The sequence below is a fragment of the Pistacia vera genome, unplaced genomic scaffold, assembly GCF_008641045.1.
Source record: "Pistacia vera cultivar Batoury unplaced genomic scaffold, PisVer_v2 Contig896, whole genome shotgun sequence".
In the NCBI taxonomy this organism is placed as follows: domain Eukaryota; kingdom Viridiplantae; phylum Streptophyta; class Magnoliopsida; order Sapindales; family Anacardiaceae; genus Pistacia; species Pistacia vera.
The window spans coordinates 422,788-445,783 of NW_022196774.1; the positions used below are offsets into that span (position 1 = coordinate 422,788).

Below are 22,996 nucleotides of genomic sequence, written 5' to 3' on the forward strand. Positions count from 1 at the left end.
TTTTTAGCTTTATGAACAATTTGTTCAACCTTTGATTGCTTTCTTTTTATTAGAGGTCGACCTTTGCTACGAATAGACCGTGGAGTCAGAATAATACTACTCCCCTCTTTTGAATGACATTGAATGCTTTCACAGTTTGTTATACAATTTGCGGCCTTTTCAGTCAACTCCAAATCCTTCTTCATGTCACTGATCATTTGTATCACCTTATTACAGGCATTGTCATTGCTTGATGCCAAATCTACTGCCACAAAAAATGCATTACACAACTAATCAAAACGTTGTCCTTCAGCATCCGTGCTCCAACTGTTATAACTTATGCGAACTTTGGTGTGACATCTGTATATATTTTTCCTCCACCGCCTTAAAATGTACTTTTCAAGAACTTGATAAATATCCTTATGAAGCAACACAACAATTGCATGTCGACATACAATTCCTCTAAACTCAAACAATCGACAATTACAACGAATGTCAAACTACTTTCATCAAAGCACACTAGAAAAGAATCACGACGACATGTCTCTCCAACCACAACAACTTGCTTCACTATAAATTCCCTACATGAATCAACATCTTTGTAAGAAGATATTTCACAATAGAGTTTAGCAGCAAGCTCTTGTTGAAACTCTTTGAATTTAGCAGTGGTGTATGCATCTTGATATTGTTTCTCCATAGGATAAGCGCTTATGCAAGGGATCCATGATTTGAAAGATCTGAAATCAGTTTCCTTTTCTTTTTCCACTTTATCACGCAATGCATTCTCATATTGTTCAACAAACTGTTTTAGAGTGGTTTTTGAATTTACATACCCATCAAAGAATGCATGCATACTTTCACTACATTGAGTAGTAGACATACCTGCCCAGAAGGTATCTTTTACAAATGTCGGCACCCAACGTTGTCTTTCATTATACAATCCAAGTAACCACTCACTAGCATGAAGGTTGTGTCTATCAATGAACCTATTCTATCGTTCCTTAAACTCCTCTTGTGTCAACGAACCATAGACGGCATTTTGTAAACTAAACTTAATATTTTCATATTCACAATAACCTTTTAACTTCTCAGGTAATTTCTTCATTATATGCCATAAACACCATCTATGTTGTGTATCGGGGAACACAATCTCGATTGCATTTTGCATTGCTCTATCTTGATCGGTAATTATTGCCTTAGGAGCACAATTCCACATACATGTAAGCCAAGACCGAAAAAGCCATACAAATGTATATGTGTCCACATGAGAGATTAACCCACAACCTAGCAATGTTGAATGACCATGATGATCAACACCAACAAAAGTAGCAAACGGCATATGATACTTGTTGGTCAAATATGTAGTGTCAAATGTCACGACGTCACCAAATTCTTTAAATGCAGCCCTACTTCTTGCATCCACCCATAGAATTCTGCAATCGACACTCTTCATCTAAATCCATTATGTAGAAGAAATTCGAATTCTACTTTTGCATCTTCAAAAAATAATCTTGAATTGCAGAAACATCTCCAACACCAAGTCGTAGCCTCTTAACTTTATCAATGTAGTTCTTACAATCTTTCTGTAGGAAAGACAAATTCTCAGCTCCGCCAACTTCAACTGCTAAGGAATTGAAATTTTTGCTTGCTCTAATCTCGGCCTTATCGTTCACTTCAAGCTTCCTTTTCACGAACGGTTGTATTATTCGATTCTTCTTGAAATATTTACTTTTGCCAGGAGTAGTGAGTTCATGGTTATGATCTACGATAGTTGAACATATTTGCCATTTTCCATCATAACGTAGAGATGTAGTAATACGAGCCTTACAATCAGTTTTTGTCACTGGATGCATGTTAAATGCTTTTCTAGATTCATTGCTCGACTTCCCACAACAACTACAAGCCATTTTCACGTATTTCAACTCTCCATCATGTCCTTTCTTTGAAGATCTTATCATAAATTCAAAACCCATTTTATTCCCATAGTTTTTGTAGTATTGGAAAACCTCATCAAAAGAATCAAAAACCATTCCAGGCTTAGGCTCCCATTCCGCTTCTGCAGTTCTTGTATCTTCTATTTCTTGACAATCATTATCCTGATTTGTTGATATTATAATAGACAGAATTAGAATATAATAACACAAGGTAGACATGATATCATACAAAGATTAAAAATCATATTAATGAACGAAGAAGAGATTATGAAAAAAATTTACCTCAACAACATTGGCTTCAAAAATAGAGTTCCCTGGTTTTTTTTTCATTGCACTCTTCCATTTTTGGTTTACGGTTGCAAACAATATTGGCTTCAGAAATAGATTCTATTAAAAAATACTAATGTTGATTAAACAGTGCATCCAACATTGAGAATTCAATAGTAATATTAATCATTAGTGTTAGAGTCATGAAAGTGACTCTATTTTGGTGATAAAAATACCCCATTTGTGATTAAATTGAAGTATATTGAGACAATTAAAGAATTTATGAATTTATTCACGAAAATCGCTTCCTAATATTTTTCTTATGAATTTAACGTGTTTGGAATGATTTTGGAAAGTATATGAGTTGATATTAGGTTGTGGTTTATGGATTAAGGGTGATTTTGTCTCATTTATGCTTTTTTTAGGGGGTAAAATGTCATATTTTAGGGGCTGATTTTGTCACCTTTCAATTATGCAGGGACAAAACTGATATTTTACCATATGTGCTATAAAAGAAAAAAATGCAGATCGCGTCCAGGGGAGGCTGCCATCCATAACGTTTTCCGGCACCCTTCGTCTTCCACCTCCGGCGACCCTTCGCTTCACCTCCGGCGACTCTTCGGCTTCCTCTGCACTGCTCACCATCATCCCATCGTCCCGGACCACCACCGCGAATCACGGAAGCAGTCGCGGCGTTTCTCTTCCCACCACCGTGACTCTTCGTCTTCCCGGCCAGTTTTGGCCCTTTTCCGGCGATGATTCGGCTCCCCAAGGTGCGATCCATCTTCCCCACAGTCGGATCTACACTTCTCTAGCTTCACCACCGCGAAAACCGCTGGAATCCGTGATTTAGCCGCCGCGTTCTCATCTTCCAGGCCAGATCCTGCTCATCGGCGACTTCTCACCTCCCCAGGACCTGATCTGACTCCACATCACCAAGCTTCCTCGATACCTTCGGATCCCATTTCCGCCACCGTTTTTTGGAGACCTGCCGGAAAATTAACGTTTTCCCGAACCCCGGCTGTTCGTATTCCGGGCTGTCCGTTGGTCGTTTTCGCCCCTCTTCCATCATATCGCTGTCGGTTACCTCCTCTCCGCCATGGTCAGCTCCGTTTCCACCGTTTCGGCCTCCATCACACCACCATGAGTGGCTAAGCTCCCGGTTGTCTGTTACGACATGGCGAGATCGGGATTGACTCCAGACTCTCCTCATCAGCTCTCGACTAGTTGGATGAGCCCGATTATAGAACATTGGTAGTATTGTGCTTTAGATTAATTTCTTTTCGTTTCATGTTTGATTTCGATACTTTAATATGATTTGAGCATAATTTGTGATGAATATTGTTGTCCTTATGATTTAATGTTTTCATAAACTGTCTGAATGATAAACGTTGGTTTGAAATAATTAAATGATGAATATTGCTTTTCATTACTTTGCATCGATTGTAATTGAGTTGTGTCGGATTTAATTTAATTTCTACTATTGTAGCGTTTATTGTGAAGTTGTTGATTGGATTTACGTGTTGACAATTTGTATTGGTTAATCGCGTACCACTAGTGGTATTGCCTTGTAGCGTTTTTCGGCGTTTAATGATAGTCTTTAACCAATCGAACTTGAGTAATCGGGTGAGACATGATAGATTATACCTAAGTGCCGGGAGGCCATTTCATTGATTTACCTTGCCTTGTAGGTTTAGGGGATCGTAGAGGGTGGAGAAGAATGTGTGAGTCGTCTCGTGTCGAACCAAAACCGTAACGGCAACATTTTTTTATAAGTTTTTATTAGTTTTAATTGCACTATTTCATTATTTCATTTAGCTATTTAGTTTCATTAATCCATTGCCAATTTCATTTCCGCTACTTAATACATTAGTTGTTAGTCTTGCTCCCTGTGATTCAATCCTCTTACCGCTACTACGAAATTTAGGTTTAATTTTGATACTGTGACGATCGGTCTAACAAATTTTGGCGCCGTTGCCGGGGAGCAACGTGCTTTTGACTTTGTGTGTTTGGGTAGTTATTAGTTTTTATTCTAGGTTTATTTTAGTCTTTGTTGTTTTGTTGTTTTGTTTGTATTATTTTCTTTCTTGTGTATTTGTTTGGGTGAATTGTTTAATATTTGTGTCCCGTTAGTTTGTCTCCTTGCATTTTTAGTTATTATTTTCTTTTTAGGTTGTTTGCATAATTTCATTTTTACTTTGTTCAATTTTTTTTTTTCATTGGAATAGTTTCATTTGTGTTTGTTTTTGTTTTGCAGGAAAATTGCAATTGGGAAAACGCTTCAGCGTGTCGTGAGCATTGAAGATCCTGCACGTCCCGATTGTGAAATTCTCTTAACCTTTGATTTTTCTTTATTCCTAGGATTTAATTTTTGTCCTTAGTATTAAATTCTTTTAGGTTGCATTGATAATTTAGTTTTGATTAGACATTTTGTTGTGTGAAATTTCTGAGTATAGTTTCGTTAGATTTTAGATTTATTTTTTTTTGTTTCGTGTGCTTTAGTAAAACTTTTTTCTTAGGTTTTGCATTAGTTAATTTTCTTTGACTTGTTGCTGCGTTGCTTGTTGAGCCTTTTGTGTGTTTGGTTGGTGATGCAAACTAGAAGGTCTTTTATGAAGAGTTATTACCTTTGAATCTTGAAATTAACGCACTTGTAAGAAGAATAGAAAACAAGCACGTAGGATGGCTGACCAGGATGAACCCGTAATGTCCCCTTAGCCACATTTCGCACCCACCACCTACACTTCACCTCATGTATCCTATCCCAATGTCCAGACACACACTATGAGATCAAAACTATGTCATCCAATTGTGCCAAATTATTATGGGAATTTAAATGAGGAGCCATACAACACTTAATGATTTTTAGAGTTTGCTCCACAGTTAGACTTCAACATGTAATGAAGATGTCGTGCGCAATTTGTTCCCATTTTCACTTAAGGATCGAGCCACAGTGGCTCAATTCTTTGGCAGCAGGGTCCATTACCTCTTGGACCCAAATGCAACAAGATTCCTAAAAAAGTATTATCCCATTGGTAAACCAACAGCATGCGACGAGCCATTACTAGCTTCGCTCAACTTGATGCCGAGAATTTTATGAGAGTTGGGAACGTTTGAAGGAAATGCTTAGGAAGTGTCCCCATCATGCAGTCCCTAGGTGGCAATTAGTTCGTAGTTTCTATGACGGACTGACTGAGAGGCATAGGAATATGGTAGCGCCTCTTGTGGAGGACATTTATGCACAAGGACGAGAATGATTTATGGCAACTCTTCGAGACCTTAAGTGAAAATTCAATGCACCACATTTCTGCTTCTAGAATGCCTATCTCAGAGCAGCCATCCAAGAAGGGTGGCGTATATGAGGTTCACGTTTAGATGACATTAGTTCCAAGTTAGAGGTGTTGGCCCACCGATTTGACCAGTTTGTATCTACAGGGCAACCCTCTACACAATCCTCAGAATGCGAATCAGGATGTTTTTACCATGCACTCCACTCTTGACCATCCGGTTGAGGAACTGTCCCCTGACCCTTTTGAGGAGCAAGTGCAAGTGGCACAAGGCTTCCAGAGACAGAGCGATCCGTACTCGAACACATACAATCCTGGGTGGCGTAACCACCCTTATTTTTCATGGAAGCCACAATCACCTCAGAATGTCCCTAATAATATGCCATACAGAACATCCTTCCAATCAGCAGGCATTATAGGGAGCAACCTTCAATCCAACCACCCTCCACCTAGGTTCCCACCTCCCGTTTAGCAGCCTGCTCCAGTGTCTAGTTCACTAGAATCAATGGGGCTCAAGGCTTCAAACCATGCAGGACACAAAGTCGACATGAATGCTAGGTTCCAGGATTTAGAGCAAGAATACCCACTTCTACATTCCCATTCCCAACTATTAGTAAGCTAGAGACCCGATTGGTCAAATAGCCGAAGCAGTCATAGGAGGGAACAAGGCCAATTGCCTAGTCAAGTCATAGGTAACCTTAGTGGTTCTTCTCATAGAGAGGGTTTTCCGAACAACTAAGGCCGTGATGACTCTTCGGAGCGGCCGAGAGCTAATTAGGCCTGAGAGGAAGTAAAAGTCCAAGGTAGAAAGAGGAAAGTCTAGGTAGGACTAACCAAAGAGAGTAGAGTGAGCCTCTTGTTAGTTAAGTGTTCAGAGACTGGTAAGGAAAAAGTTGGGGAGAATGAACCACCCTGTATCGTACATACCGAGAACACCCTTCCTCATTGCTTAGAGCCCCCAAATGTTCCCACTACTAGGAAAGCGCTAGGATGGATAAATGATTGAGTTGTTTAAGCAGGTGCAGATACATATCCACTCTTAGATGCCATTAAGCAAGTACCTGCTTATGCCAAATTCCTCAAAGACTTGTGCACGCAAAAGGAAAATGAAATCTCACACACACCTAGACTGTACATTTACCGAAAAATGTAATACGGTTGTCTCAAACCGCATTCCCCCGAATTAAAGGATCTGGAGCTCATATTATTTCTTATGTGATAGGTAATGTCACATTGATAGAGCACTCTTAGACTAGGGCAGCGTGAACTTATTACCCACTTCCGTGTATGAACAGTTTAACTTAGGTGAGCTCAAGTCACTGAAGTCATACTACATTAGCTGACTGATCGGTCAAAATGCCTAGGGGCCTAATTGGGACGTCTTAGTTAAGTTGAGGAACTATATTTTCCTGTGAATTTTCTTGTCTTAGACATGGAGTATACGAGCAGTGAAGTGCCACCAATTATTTTGGAGACCTTTTCTAGCAACGGCAAATGCTTGCATTAACTGTAGATCTGAGAGATGGAAGTGTCTTTTGAATAGGAAATGGAGACTTAATGTGTTTAATGCTGGGTTAGGACCTTGCATGAGGACGATAACGAGTGTTTCATGGTTGATGCTATTGACAGTCTATGGGGGGGCTCATGCCCACAGATGTTATGGATGATGCAATTTACCCTCTATGAATCCATTTTTTGAGGAGATATCTAGCTTGAGTGTCGTGTCTGAGATTCAGGAGTTAGTGCGTATATAGCTAGGTCGCCTACTCTAAGCGTCGACCTTGGAACATCAAGTATGAAACCTTACCACCTTTGTCTAAGACTACCAACCGAGGTCCATTGAGTCTCCACCAGTCTTACAGTTGAAAGCCTTGCCTGATACTCTAAATTATGTTTTCCTGGACCCAACAAGACCTTACTCGTGATCATTGCCGCCAACTTAGATAGTGGCAAGAGGAGAGATTAGTGGCGGTCTTGATAGCACATAGGAAGCACGGTTGGTCGATAGCCGATTGCAGGGATTAGCCCTTCTTTGTGCATGCATCGCTATTTTGTAGAGAATGCTAAACCATGCTGAAGCTCAAGAAGGTTAAACCCGAACATGAAGGAGGTGTGAAGAAAGAGTGATCAAATGGCTTGATGCGGGTATCATTTACCCTATATCCGATAGCCAATGGGTGAGTCCAACCCATGTGTACCTAAGAAGAGTGGCCTCACCGTTGTTGAAAATGAAAAAGGTGAGCGAATCTACCCGTACTCCCACTGGATGGAGAGTTTGCATTGACTATAGGAAGCTCAACCTAGCCACTAGGAAAGATCATTTCCCGCTCCCATTTATTGACCAAATCCTAGAAAAACTCGCAGCAGCTTTCTATTATTTTCTGGATGGCTATTCCGATATAACCAAGTACCGTGGCCCCCGAAGACTAAAAAGACCACGTTTACATGTCCTTTTGGCACGTTTTTTCGCTTGTGCATGTCCTTCGGTTGTGCAATGCACCGGCAACGTTTCAAAGTGCATGTTATCGATATTTTCTGACATGGTGGGTCAATTCCTTGAAGTCTCATGGATGATTTTCTGTGTTTGGTACATCTTTTGATAATTGTTTCGAAAAACTTGAGTTGTGTTTAAAACTTTGCAAGAGACAAATCTTTTTCTTAGTTGGGAAAAGATCATTTCATGGTTCAAGAGGGAATTGTCTTAGGTCATGTAGTTTCCAAGGAGGGGATATCATAGATAAGCAAAGGTAGAGTTGATTTCTCAACTACCCCCGCCTTCGTCGGTCAACATTAGATCTTTCCTAGGCCATGCAGATTTTATAGGCTTTCATCCAAAATTTTAGTAAGATCTCCAAGCCTTTGTGTGATTTGCTTGCTAAAGATGTGCCATTTGTTTTTATGACTCTTGTATATTGCCTTTACCATTTTGAAGGAAGCGTTGACCACAGCACCCATTATGCAACCTCCTGATTGGAACCTACCTTTTGATATGTTGTGACGCGTCGGACTATGCCATTGGTGCAGTCCTTGGCCAACAGGGATAAAAAGCCCGTTTTGATCTACTAGGCAAGCAAGACCCTCTCCGATGCTCAATGTAATTACACCACCACGAAAGAGTTGCTTGCATAGTGTTTTCCCTTGATAAGTTCCGGTCTTATCGCTTTGTTCTAGATAGTTGTCTTTACAGACACGTTGTAGTTAGGTATTTTTTAGCCAAGAAAGACACTAGCCTAGACTAATTCGATGGATTTTGTTGTTGCAAGAGTTTGATCTAGAAATCAAAGATAAAAAGGGTAGTGATAATCGGGTCGCCGACCACTTGTCTAGACTCTTTATAGAGTTTTCCCTAGTCAATGTTTGAATGAATCTTTCCCGGATGAGCAATTGTTTGCGTATCCCAATCCAAAGCACCTTGGTATGCCCATATAGTCAATTACTTGCCGTAGGACAATTACCTTAGGGTGGACCAAACTCAGAAAGATCATTTCTTTGCAACCATCAAGCATATTTTTGGGAAGACCCGAACCTTTTCAGGGTGTGTGCAGACCAGATAGTTAGGAGATGTGTTCCCGACCACGAGTTTGTAGTGTACTTGCATTTTGTCATTCTTATGCTTGTGGTGGTCATTATAGTGGCAAGAGGACCGCTTTAAAGGTCCTCCAGTGTGGTTTCTATTGGCCCTCTCTTTTTCGTGATGCATTCTTTTATTGTCGTGCTTGTACTTCTGTCAAAAAGTAGAATATTGTAGACGAGATATGATACCCCTGAATCCTATTTTGATTGTGGAATGTGTTGGTGTGTGGGTATTGATTTCATGGTCCATTTTCCTCATCTTTTGGCTTTGAATATATCTTGCTTGCAGTTGATATGTGTCTAAATGGTTGAAGCCATTGCCACTAGACCAAGATCTAAGGTGTCGTCAACTTTGTTCAATCGCACATCTTTAGCCATTTCGATCACCCCGCCATCATCAGTGATGGTGGCTCACATTTCCCCAATAGGCACTTTGGCTCACTATTGAAAAAGTACTCAATCACCCATCGAGTTGCCACACCTTATCACCCCAAACAGTGACAAGTGGAACGTGCTAATAGGAAATTAAGACTATCTTAGAGAAAATGGTACGGCCGGATCGTAAGGATTGGTCAATGTGTTTGAATGATGCACTTTGGGCCTTCGAACCGCATATCGTACCCTATTGGCATGTCCCCTTATCGGTTAGTTTTTGGGAAAGCATGCCATTTACCTGTAGAACTTGAACATAGAGCATATTGGCCACAGAAATTCAATTTGATATGACCACGGCCGGTGACCTAGGAAACTCTAACTTTCGAGTTAATGAGCTAGACATGAGGCTTATGAGAACTCTCGCATCTCTAAAGAGAAAACTAAAGCTTTTCACTAAACCATTGTTAGGAAGTCATTCTCTCCTAATCAAAGTGGGCTCTTTAACTCTAAGCTTCGCCTCTTTCCGGGAAGCTTCGGTCACGATGGGATGATGACCCTTTTATTGTTCTTAATGTTTTCCCTCACGAGCTGTTGAAATCCGAACCCAAAAACGGGACAAGTTTTTAAGGTGAATGGCCAAAGACTTAAACCTTATGTCGATGGCATTATTGATGAGAGGTGATTGAGGAGTGTTCTTTATTAGAACCACATTAGCCATGTCAGTGCCTGAGTCTGGCTGAAGACTTTAAACTTAGCGCTTGTGGGAGGCAACCCATCTTTGTAAATATGTTTTTATTGCTTTTATGTTTTGGTTGTTTTTGTCTTCGCAGGATTGTCATGTTTGGGAACTCATTAACTAGTCCAGGCTACGCTTGCATGCTCCACAAACTCTGTTGATGATAGCCCCACCATTGTTCCTCAGTTGTATCTTTCCACCTTAATGCTGTTTTTGTTAGATTTCTTGTTTCTCAAATGGTTGGACAATTATTATATAGTGATCATATTGCCATTTGAGTCATTTGATGCTAAGTTGGGAGATTTTTGTAGTTGTGGGTCATGAGGACAATGATTTGAAGTTGGGGAGTGTTGATTTGATTTTTATTTTTGTGAAGTGTTGTTGATGATGCTTTTGTGGAGAGTGTGCTTAAATTTTTGCATGATGTTTTTGTTAAATATGTTGAATCTTATTCTTGTAAGTCCAAAAGTGGTTAAAGTGAACTAAAGTGAGTTGTTTTAAAAAATTTTCATGAATTCATGCTAATTACCTTTTTAGAAGCAATTAAGGTGCTAGTTAAGGTTTTGTGAGTTTTTGAAAATTTTTTGTGCAACATAGTTTTAAACATTGAACTTTGGTTTTGTTTGTGTCTAGGTTTGTCCATAATTTGGTTAGACACTGTTTTATGTAAATGTCATGAAAGTGACTCTATTTTGGTGATAAAAAATACCCATTTGTGATTAATTGAAGTTATGAGACAATTAAAGAATTTATGAATTTATTCACGAAAATCCTTCCTAATATTTTTCTTATGATTTAACGTGTTTGGAATGATTTTGGAAAGTATATGATGATATTAGTTGTGGTTTATGATTAAGGGTGATTTGTCTCATTATGCTGGTTTAGGGGGTAAAAGTCAACTTTTAAGGGCTGATTTTGTCACTTTTCAATTATGCAGGGACTAAACCGATATTTACAATATGTGCTATAAAGAAAAAAATGCAGATCGCGTCCAGGGGAGGCTGCCATCCATAACGTTTTTCGGCGACCCTTCATCTTCCACCTCCGGCGACCCCTCGTCTTCTACCCTCCGGCGACTCTTCGGCTTCCTCGTGCACCGCTCACCATCATCCCATCTCCCGGACCACCACCGCGAATCACGGAAGCAGCCGCGGCGTTTCATCTTCCACCACCGCGACTCTTCGTCTTCCTGGCCAGTTTTGGCCCTTTTCCGGCGACGATTCGGCTCCCCAAGGGTCGATCCATCTTCCCCCAGCCGGATCTACACTTCCCTAGCTTCAGCCGCCGCGAAAACCCGCCGAATCCGTGATTTAGCCGCCACACTCTTCATCTTCCAGGCCAGATCCTGCTCATTTCCGCAACTTCTCACCTCCCCAGGACCTGATCTGAACTCCACATCACCGAGCTTTCCATCGGTACCTCGGATCCCATTTCTGCCACCGTTTTCCGGAGACCCCGCCGGAAAATTAACGTTTTCCGGCGAACCACGGCTGTTCGTATTCCGGCTGTCCGTTGGTCGTTTTCACCCCTTCTTCGCATCATATCGCTGTCGTTACCTCCTCTCCGCCATGGTCAGCTCCGTTTCCACCGTTTCGGCCTCCATCATCACCACCATGAGTGGCTAAGCTCTCGGTTGTCTGTTACGGCATAGGCGAGATCGGGATTGACTCCACGACTCTCCTCATCAGCTCTCGACAGTTATGAGCCCGATTATAGGACATTTGGTAGTATTGTGCTTTAGATTATATTTGTTTTCGTTTCATGTTTGATTTTGATACTTAATATAATTTGAGCATAATTTGTGATGAATATTGTTGTCCATTAGATTTAATGTTTTCATAGAACTTGCTGAATGATAAACGTTGGTTTGAAATAATTAAATGATGAATATGCTTTTCATTACTTTGCATCGATTGTAATTGAGTTGTGTTCGGATTTAATTTAATTTCTACATGTAGCGTTTATTGTGAAGTTGGTTGATTGGATTTTACGTGTTGACAAATTGTATTTGTTAATCGCGTACCAACTATGGTATGCCTTGTAGCGTTTTTTCGGCGTTTATGAAGTCTTTAACCAATCGAACTTGAGTAATCGGGTGAGACATGATAGATTATACCTAGATGCCGGGAGGCCATTTCATTGATTTACCTTGCCTTGTAGGTTTAGGGGATCGTAGAGGGTGGAGAAGAATTGTGTGAGTCGGTCTCGTGTTGAACCAAAACCGTAACGGCAACATTTTTATTATAAGTTTTTATTAGTTTTAATGCACTATTTCATTATTTGCATTTAGTCTATTTAGTTTCATTAACCATTGCCAATTTCATTTCCGCTACTTAAAATACATTAGGTTGTTAGTCTTGCTCCTTGTGGATTCGATCCTGCTACTGCTACTATGGTATTAGGTTTAATTTTTAGACTGTGACGATCGGTCTAACAATTAGTACAAGTAGGTGCAGAAGTCCATAGTTCCACCCAAAATTCTATGTTCTTTGAATGTCCAACACTTAAATGGTGGCTATCAAAACCATAAAGAATACACATCTTCAAATATACAAATGACACGTGAAATAAACGTTTATATAATGCTCTCTTTTTTTTTTTTTTTTTTTTGGGGGGGGGGGGGGGGGGGGGGTGGGTGGGGGGGGGGGTGGGGGGGGGGGGTGTAAATAGTTATATATATATTGTTTTATGATATAATCTAATTAACAAGGGTAGTTTCATAATATTTTAATGTTATCTAGTTCTACAATCTAGAAACTTTGAAACCGAATTAAAGATAACTAAATAAAACAATGTCAAACTTGTAATATATTAAGCAAGTTTCAAACATAAACATGTTAATAAAAGCAACATAATCTATGTCCATGTCCATCCCATGAAATGGTTTAAATATAGATTGTCAATGACAAAAAATCTGCCATGTAATGTTAAACGGAACAACACACTCAGTCAACACTAATAAAGGTCCAATTTTTTTGTTCCCATAAATTTTTGGTTTCAATTCACTGAAGTTAACATCTGGACATTGGTCCTGTCCATCCACAACCATACCAGTTCCTTATTAATATTTGTGTATTAGATATAAGATACATCAATAAAATTTCCCATTCAACTCTAATCTAATTCTCATTTCTTGTAAATTATATTTGTGATTTCTAACTAAGTTCAATGTTGAATTATTGGAAGTGGTGATTAATAATTCCGAACACTAGTTTCATATGGATTAATCTTCAGTGAAAGGGAGTGCTTGACTAAAAGGTGGCTGAGCTCAGCAGTGGTCGTCGTTGTAGATGGCTGGACATTACCACAAACAGTTAGTTTGTAATCAAAATCCATTACTAAAATACACAAACAAAACCTTTGATGAATTTTATGATGTTAGCTACATCATAAAATTCATGCCACTTAAAACCACCACCATGCAATCAACAAAGCTAAACATCATATGTTCAGAACAAATAATTACCTGAATTGTTATAAGGTCTTCCTTAGTGAAAGGTTCATCAGTTAGAAACTCTTTCCAATTCTTCGTCTTGATGTTTAATTCTTTGATTGCCTATAAGACAAGAGTACACAAATGAAGAATTTATCTACATACTATATACATGAACTTGAAGTAATATCACTAAAAGTGATGACAATCCAACAAACATACGTCATAATAGAACACGTTCCCTGTAGTCCAGATAGCAACAATGTCAGTAAATTCAGTGAAAACTTTATTTAGCATGCGGCAATGATACTTTCCTGCAAAGAAAGTGAAAAAAAAAAGTTTTATACTGTTAAGATACAATAGTAGTAAACCAGAGGAATATAGAACTCAAAAACAAGATAAAGACACATGGTCTATAGGCTTAAATTTATGATATCATATAAGTATCATAACCATGTATGTCATGGCTGTTTAGGACTGCACACAATTTTACCAACAAATTGAACATTAAGAATAACAATAATTGGAAAGCAGACGTAGCAATCCCAAAATTTCCATTGCAAAGTCTATGAGCTTATAGATATAGTGACATCAGAAATCTGCTATAGCTTCCATCATATTCCCATCAACAAGCAAGTTGTTGAAGATCTCTTCTCTCTATTCATTCAATTAAAACTAAATTCAGATAAAACCAATATATCTATTATTCATAAATTCACATACCAAACATAAGCTACACTTGGAAAGTTCACTTTATCTTCCTTCACTATACCATTTTGCCTTACAATGGAATTTTCCAACAACTACAGCTATTCCCTAGTGTCGATTCCTCTTATATATTCCTTTTACCTCCTGAAAAAAAAATGTCACTTAAGAACTAAGACTTCATTGGCAGTCCTAGTAAACTGAAAGCCTCTTAGGGCTCATCCAAGAACAACAACAGTCTAAAGGCTCTAACTTCACCAACAACAGTCTAGAGTAGCTTGGTTTAATAGTCTTCCCTATAAATGGAGATGAAAAGAAATAGAAACAGGCATAAATATTGAATGTAAGTGTGTAAAGAGAGTTAACGAAACATGCTCTGTTGAATAAAAAAGCTCCATTCCTTCGTAAGTTCCTAGCGACTGGGCGGGGATGAAGGGACAGAAATTATGGGATGGGAAGAAGATGACTGAGGTCCTGTGGTTGGGTAATCTTCTGTTACTTGTAATGGCCGATCGGGACGAAGGAGGTATAACCTTGAAACATTTGTTCCCGGGCTTTAATGCGTGTCCTTCTCTTGTCCTAGCAAAGAGCGGTAATGCCCTATCTATTCAAGCAAACCAAGAGAGACCCAAGCGGCAAGAACAAGAGGGGATGTTGCCGATTCTGAAACTTGCGAAAAACAGGGTGTTTACTCTCTGTTTGGGTTCCCTTCAAATTTCAGTTTAGTGCTTAAAATAATTTTTTTTTCTTTTTAAATTTGAAGGGGAGAAACGTGGCTGTTGAGTGACGTGGGAATGATATGGCATCAGCGATGCTATCTGCCAGATAAGTGAGTAAGAGAAAATGAGTAAAAGAGTGAGTAAGGGTAACATTATTGATTTCTTTTATAATTTTATTAAATTTTATTTTGTGATATTAGTCATTAGATAAAAATGGGGGAGTGGAGTGGAAGAATTAGTAACTTTGGAGGGAGTAAAGGTAATAGCAGAAACAAGTGAGGATTAAATATATCAAGATATTTAATAATAAATTAAAAGAGGAAGGATACAGAAAGAGAGGAGACGAGGGAGAACGGGGAAAAAGAAAAGAAAATGAGAAGAAAGCAAAAAAAACGGAGGGGAGAAAGAAAAGAGAAAAAAGGAAGGAGAGGAAAAAAAAGAAGAAGAGAAGGAGAAATGGGTTTCGGCCAAGAAGATGAGTGGAAGAGGCAGAGAAGAAAATGAAGGAGAGAGAGGGAGTGAGGTGATCTAACTAGAGAAGAAGGAAATTTTAGCAAAAACCTTCAAACCCAAGCTTGGATCCAGAATAGGAGTGCTTGAGGTTGCTTCCAATTTTCGGCTGAGCTGATTTGGTGAATGGAATAGTAAACCAGTTCACAACTCATGCATCTCAAGTTTTCATTTGAGTAGATTTAAGTTATATTTGTTAATGTATTTGAGTTTGTGTGGCTGCTTGTTGAAATTGAGTTTAAAATTTGCTATATTGTGTTCGGCTAGTTATATTTGATTTTGTGATTGTGTTATGTTTTGAAACCCGGTTGTTTATGTGAAAATTTATGGTTAGGGGGTTGCCTTGCTATGGCCGAATGCAAGAGGAGATCTGGCCAAAATAAACATGAGATGGAAGTGATTTATTTTGTTGCATGTGACTCTTATTCATGATTTATTTGGGTTTTCAATTGTTTTGTATGTTGGCTGCTTGTTGGATATATGAGTTGCCTGGGTCATGAAGATATTAAGTGTGTTTCGGAATGAATTATAAGCTTGCATTTTTGGGTGACATTGCAATTGTTTGGTTTAAAATGTGTGACTATATGCTGTGTTATATATATGTGTAAGCAGAGTTTCTTGTATGAAGTTAAATGGTGTGTGAGACGAGATATTGAAGCTAAAATGTGTTTTGTAAAGGGGAGGTAAAAATTTGCTAATTGAAGAGGGAAGAAAATCTGCATTTTTTTTTTTTTTGTATGGGTAATATTTGCTGAACTGTTTTGCATGTCTCGGCTGGGCTGGAATCTTGGTGAGGAAAAATGCATTTTCTTAGTACTAGATATTAAGTTTGTCTCCCTTGCATGGTTTAAGTATTTGTAAAAGAAAATGGTTTTATATTTTTAATTAAATGTGGGTTGCTAGATTTTGGAGCAATTACATTATGGACTGTTGTTTGGGCTTGGCTAATGGAAGAGTAAAGGAGGGAGAATGATTAAAAATGGGTACACACTTTGGTAATGGGAAGCGGTAGTTGGGTTGATGCATTGTGTTGGTCATAACCTTGTTTATTTATCATGGGCACTTTATACATATATATTAGTTTATAACTTTGTCATAATAAAGTTACCTTATGAGAATTAGTGTGTTGACGGCTGGAAAAATTGTTGAAAAATTAGTGAACTTGTGATGTTGAATTAATGGGTGGAGTCGGTGTCGGTCAAGTGTAGTGAGTTGCAATGTTGAAGAAATTCAGAATTTGGACTAAATGGTCAATTCTGAAATGTATTTGGAAATTTGTAGTTTCACCCCTAGATGTGATTTTTGAATATTATGTCATATATGCATGATTTATAAGCAAATATGTGATATGTTCTTGACTTTTATGTTACTTGAAATTATCATGAGATGCATGATTTTTGCATTTTAATTCTCAACGCATCAAATTACTTAATTATCTTTCCAAACCATGTTAATTAAATGAATATTTCATTTATATTAAAAACATGTTATTGCTCATTGTTTTGCCCGAAATTTGAGAAGAGTGGAAATACATTGAGAAATGTTGTGAGACTATGTTTGAATTAATGTGACTATTTGTTAAATGTTGCCTTAAAAATGTTGATGAATTCACATTAGAAGAAGTTTTATTGTTACTAAATGCGGGAAGTGTTGTTTGCAATGGGTGGAGATGCATTTTGATGTCGATGACAAGTAGTTGAAATGAGAAATGAAAAATGTGTCGAAATTGTTGGTTTTTGAGAAACATTATGAAATAACATGTTTACCCATTTTCATTGTATAGAGTATTAGGATTTTTTTCAAGTATGCCTTCTATAAAGAAAAGCTTAAGTTTTTTGAAGTTACATACTTACCCATTTACATTGCATCAAGTATTATGATTTTTAAGCATGCCTTTTTATAAAGAAGAAAAGCATAAGTTTTATGAGAAAAGAGAGGATTGAGAAAGTAAAGATAAAAGTGATTTTCAAACCACCCTACATAGTACCTATCCCCTCTTCATATTATGTGATGACTTTGCGCATGCGTATGATTGGTCATTTGCCAGCCTAAGTGCGTCGAAGGCCCGAGCGAGGCAAATATCACTACACATGATTTGATTTTGCCAACCCAAATGGGTCGAAGGCTCGAGCGAGGCAGATATCGTTACACAGAATTTGATTTTGCAGGCCCAAGGGCCTCGAAGGCCCGAGCGAGGCAAATATTGTTACACATGATTTGATTTTGCCAGGTGAAGTGAGTCGAAGGCCCGAGTGAGGTAGATATTGGTAGACATGATTTGATTGTGTCGGCCTGAGCGATGCATGATCTCGTGGGTTGAAGGCTTAAGCGGTGACCGATTCTGCCTAGTAGGATGGATCTAGTGGTTCAATCTGCGCGATGTTAGATGCTGCCGGGTTGGATGGATTTACCCTTGGATACTAGTTGGGTGAGAGTTTTCAATGATTAGTATCATAATCTATTTTTCAGTTAAGAATCAAAAAACAGTTTTCCGTTTTCAGTATTTAATGGTAAAGTAGTATTCAGCTAAAAGTTTTTCAGTAGCAGTAAAATCTATAGTATTCAGTTTAAAGTTCAATTATCAATATAAAGTTTTCAGTATTTAAAGATCAGAATCAGTGCATAGTTTTTCAGAAATCAGTTTTATGTTTCATATCATCAACATAATTATCAATAATTAATACTAGTCTTATGAGACTAATTCAAACATTTGAAATATGATTTTAGTAATGTTGTTTTTAAAGACATGAGAAATTTGAGATGCATGAGTGTTAATTTGCAAGCGTGAACATTGGTTATTTGTTTTAAAATGTTGTTCCAAAAACACTAAATAAGCACTCATTAAGTTATGATGTGGGTGTTTGCAGTATGATTTCTTTTTGTAGATTATCAAAACTAGGTTTAGTTTTTAGTATCAGAAAAATTATGGATCAATTGCATTTATCACAATTGCACGAAGTCCCTATTATGTGCATGACATTCATAAAGCATTATTTCTTTACAGAGATACATGATTGTTTGTGATGTTTTAAATGTTTGTAGCATGGCCTTTCAGAGTTATTAATTTTTAGAAAAATGTTTTAACTCCCCATCCCCCACTCACTGAATATTTCAGATCACCCTCTTTTAGAATGTTTTTCCCACAGGTTCACAGGAAGTTCGTGTTGAGGAGTTGATTCCTCTCGAGGTTGGGCCCACATGTCATTGTCTCATCATGTGTAAAATGTCATGTTTGTTTCGTAGCAGATTATGTTTTATTTCATATGTTTATCTTGTGTGATTGATTGTAATAGATATGAAAATCTGATATCTTGCTCTTCAGGTTTCAGAAAATGAATGTGCTATGTTTTCAAATATTCAAATACGTATATATTATATGTTATGTTTTTCATGACAAATCAAGAGAATGTTTTTATGAGAAGCATATTTAGAAAACAATTTTTTTTTTTTTTAATTATTATTTATGGGTTTCACAGTTTTCACATGGCATGTCTCGGTCACTCGAGTCTTATAAGTGCGTCTAGAGCCTATAGGATAGGGAGGGTCAAGGTGGGCCGTGTCACGCTAAGACTACACCCTCCTCCTTTACTTCCAAGAGAGTGCAGAGAGATGTGAGATCAATGGATTCATCATAAAACCAAAGTGATTGTTAAGACATGGGCAATTAGAAGAGATCCAAATTATAGGACCGATCCCGAGAGCTTCATTATTGAGGGGTTCTTTGATGGTTCTCCTGACTTTAACGGAACGAAACATGAATACCTCCCATTGGTTCTGGAAGGAGGGTAGGCTAAGGATCTTTGTTTGGACCGGGCAATGTTGAGCTTGTTTTCGCATTGTATCTTTATCATTTTGATTGGAAACTTCCTGAAGGAATGAAGCATGAAGATTTGGAAAGGAACTAGTCCTTTTGTGCCACTGTTAGAAGAAAAGATGATCTCTGCCTCAATCTGATTCCCGAATCAAAATCATCCATCGCCTGTCGCTGTTGCGTAGCCTCAAGTCAAAGTCTTTATGGAGTTGAATTCAGCCATAGCACTGCAATCAATAATGCATTTCAAATTGGTGTAAAACGGACGTGAAAATATTTATTTTATACCATCTATTTCAAATTTGTTAAAATACTTAAAATTTTCATTCATTTATTATGTTTTTGCACATCAGATCACCTTTTTCCTAGCTCACCTCACGGTTGTCATTTGTCAAATTTGCAGACCAAGACATACAAATACAGTCATGTTTGACGGTAGAATCAAGGGGTTGCAAGTTGGGGAGGTTGCACGATACTGAAGCTTTGCTGCTATTTCCAGGTATCTATATAAGTTAATGAAATACATGGAGTTCATTGACAAGCCAAAAATAGTACTGTGTCATTCCAATGGAGCTCATACCCCCCTCATTCTCAATTCTTCTCAACTTTCTTCTCTTTGTCTTCTTGGTTCTGAAAATAGGAAAAAGATTCAAAACCAACTATGCAAAAACTTCTAATCTACCCCCAGGGCCATGGAAATTTGCACCAGTTTGCAGCTGTTGGGGCTCTACCGCTTCGTGGACTAAGAGACTTGGCAAAGAAATATGGACCATTTATGCACCTTCAGCTTGGAGAAAATTCCACTATTGTTGTTTCTTCTCCAGAGTTTGCTGAACAAGTGATGAAAATCCATGACGTTACATTTGCATCAAGGCCTTACAATTTAGCAGCAACTATATTGTCTAATGATGTAGTTTTTTCGCCGTATGGTGATTACTGGACGGCGAAAAAACTAAGGAAAATTTGTACATTGAAGCTTTTGAGCTCGAAAAGAGTCCAATCATACCGATCTTTAAGAGAAGAAGAGATGTCTAATATCATCAATTCGATTGCTTCAAAAGCAGGATCAGTGGTTAACCTCACCGAGATAATTTTCTCATCAAGTATGGTATTACTTCAAGGGCAGCTTTTGGCAGAAACTGCAAAGACAAAGAATTGTTCATATCTGTTGTGGAGGAAAGTTAAAAGTTGCTGACAGGTTTTAACATTGCGGTTCTGTTTCCTTAAGTCAAATTTCAGACAATAACCGATTGGGCCATGCGTGAGATGCTCAGAAAACCAACACTCATGAAAAAGGCACAAGCTGAGGTGAGGGAAGTGTTTAATAGAAGAAGGAAAATTGATGAAACCGCCATTGAAGAAATGAAATTCTTGAAGCTAATTATAAAAGAGACTCTGAGATTACATCCGCCTCCTTTACTTCCAAGAGAGAGTTCAGAGAAATACGAGATCAATGGATACATCATACCTGCCAAAACCAAAGTGATTGTTAACACATGGGCAATTAATAGAGAACCAAACTATTGGACTGACCCGGAGAGCTTTATTCCAGAGAGGTTCCTTGATGGTTCTCTTGACTTTAAAGGAGCAAAATTTGAACACCTCCCATTTGGTTCTGGAAGGAGGATGTGCCCAGGATCTATATTTGGTCTGGCCAATGTTGAGCTTGCTCTCGCAATGTATCTTTATCATTTTGATTGGAAACTTCCTGATGGAATGAAGCCTGAAGATTTGGACATGAGCGAGTCCTTTTGTGTTACAGTTAGAAGAAAAGATCATCTCTGCCTCATTCCCATTCCTTATCATCCATCACTTGTTGCTGTTGCATAGCCTCAAATCGTAGTCTTTACGGAGTTGAATCAGCCATGAGCACTGCACATTTTAAATTATTTGGTATATATTTACTAAAGAGTGATATTACATATATAATATTTTTATATAATATTTTTCATCCAATCTGATGTGATAAAAGACGATGTGAAAATTTATTTTTTAATTTAAAATCAATCAATAATCTTTTGCTACATTAAATTGTATAAATATATTGTATATGTAGTATTATGTTTTATTAAAAGTATGGTTGAGAGGAACTCCTGGACTTTATATATGTCTCCACGCGAATATAAATATTGCACTTGTCAAAGTTAGAATGTGGGCTATCGTGAAATTTGCATTTCAAAGATTTGCTATATATAATATGAAATGGCTATGTATTTAATATCCAATCTCCTAGTATCGTGATTTGATAATTTGGCATGCAAAAATTGAAAGAATTAATATAATTCAATCCCTTACTAAAGACATAGTTTTGACTTCCATTAACTCCACAAACATATGCATAAAATTAGTGGATATAGAGCTACTCTTTTGAAGAGGCACAAGGTTTGTGAGCAATAAGGCAATTTGGTCTTTAAACTTAAGAGCCTTCCTGAAGCCATCGTAATCATCCTTTGTAGAAAACATGAATTACACGCAAATAATTAGCAACTCGCTCAAGCAAAGGCATTGATACAATATTTGGTTTGAGTATTTCCTTCTTCACACCTTTCCATGTGTTGCAACTTGTTCCTGAACCACTTTAACTGCCTCTTCTATATAAACACCATGCTGCTTCATATAGCATTAAACAGTTGAGGCAAAGGCAATACCTCTCTAGATAGATCTAACGATATAGATTCATATTTTGGAAGTGATTTTTAGCCCCGCCTAATTGATCTTCACCACTACTTTTAAATTTATTTTTTGTTTTGACAAATTTAACCTTATTTTTAATTACTAAAAATAATATTATAATTTCTAAATACACTTATGTTCTACTTATATATTTTTTTTTTAATTTTTAACATTTAACTTTTAATCTTAAATAAACCCTAGCCCTAATTTTCGTAACCTAATCCTAAATTTTCATAATCATTGAAACCTTTTATTTTATTTTAAATAATTGCTTGTTTGATGAAAATATAATACTAAAAATAGAGAAAATATAACGGAATGAATCTGAATTTGAAGAAGAGAAAATAAGTTGAAATTAGGAAATTAGAGGAAAAAAGATGTAAAGAAAAACCTAATTAAATTTGATTTGGGGAAAAAGGTATAAAATAAAGCACCTAATTAAGTTTGAAATAGGGAAAAATAAACCTAATTAAGTTGAAAAGGTTATTTTCCGTATTAAATAGGCTTTAAAGGGATTTTTTATTTTTATTATTATTATAGAAGAGGTGTGCTGAGTCATAGGGGTGAAAATCAATTTGATATGAGACTTAAAATCACTTCCCTTCATATTTTTAACCTAGTCAGATATAGGCCCAAATTGAGAGTTGAGGTCCATTTTGTTTGACTAACATGAGCAAGTGGAGCCAGGGCCCATACTAACCATAGCCTAAAGACAATCAAGATTTTGAATAAGCTCCTTTTTGTTATCGTTTTTCATTGCAACAACTATTAAAAAGCATTTTAAACAACATATATTTTGACTTTTTATATTTTTAAAATTGTGTTGTATGTGTTTGCTATAGTTTTGCAAAGTTTTGCAATAGACTTGTAGAAAGTTGCCAATATGTCTTCAAGGCATTTTAGACAACATATATTTATTTGGGAGACTATAACTCAGTCCCTGTCTAGAGACATATCATGGAGTACTACAAGTAATTTGTGGATGTATATGAAG

The 22,996-nt window shown here is 37.5% G+C and overlaps 1 protein-coding gene and 1 pseudogene across 1 annotated transcript; one reads left to right on the plus strand and one right to left on the minus strand.

Moving 5' to 3' along the window:
• Positions 1-269: 269 nt before the first annotated feature.
• LOC116119558 lies at positions 270-2,132 on the minus strand (annotated as a pseudogene).
• An 18,454-nt stretch (positions 2,133-20,586) lies between these two features.
• Positions 20,587-21,159, plus strand: LOC116119559 (cytochrome P450 71D11-like). Its single transcript, XM_031405493.1, has one exon. The coding sequence runs from the start codon at positions 20,587-20,589 to the stop codon at positions 21,157-21,159; it is 573 nt and encodes a 190-aa protein (XP_031261353.1).
• The last annotated feature ends 1,837 nt before the right edge of the window (positions 21,160-22,996 follow it).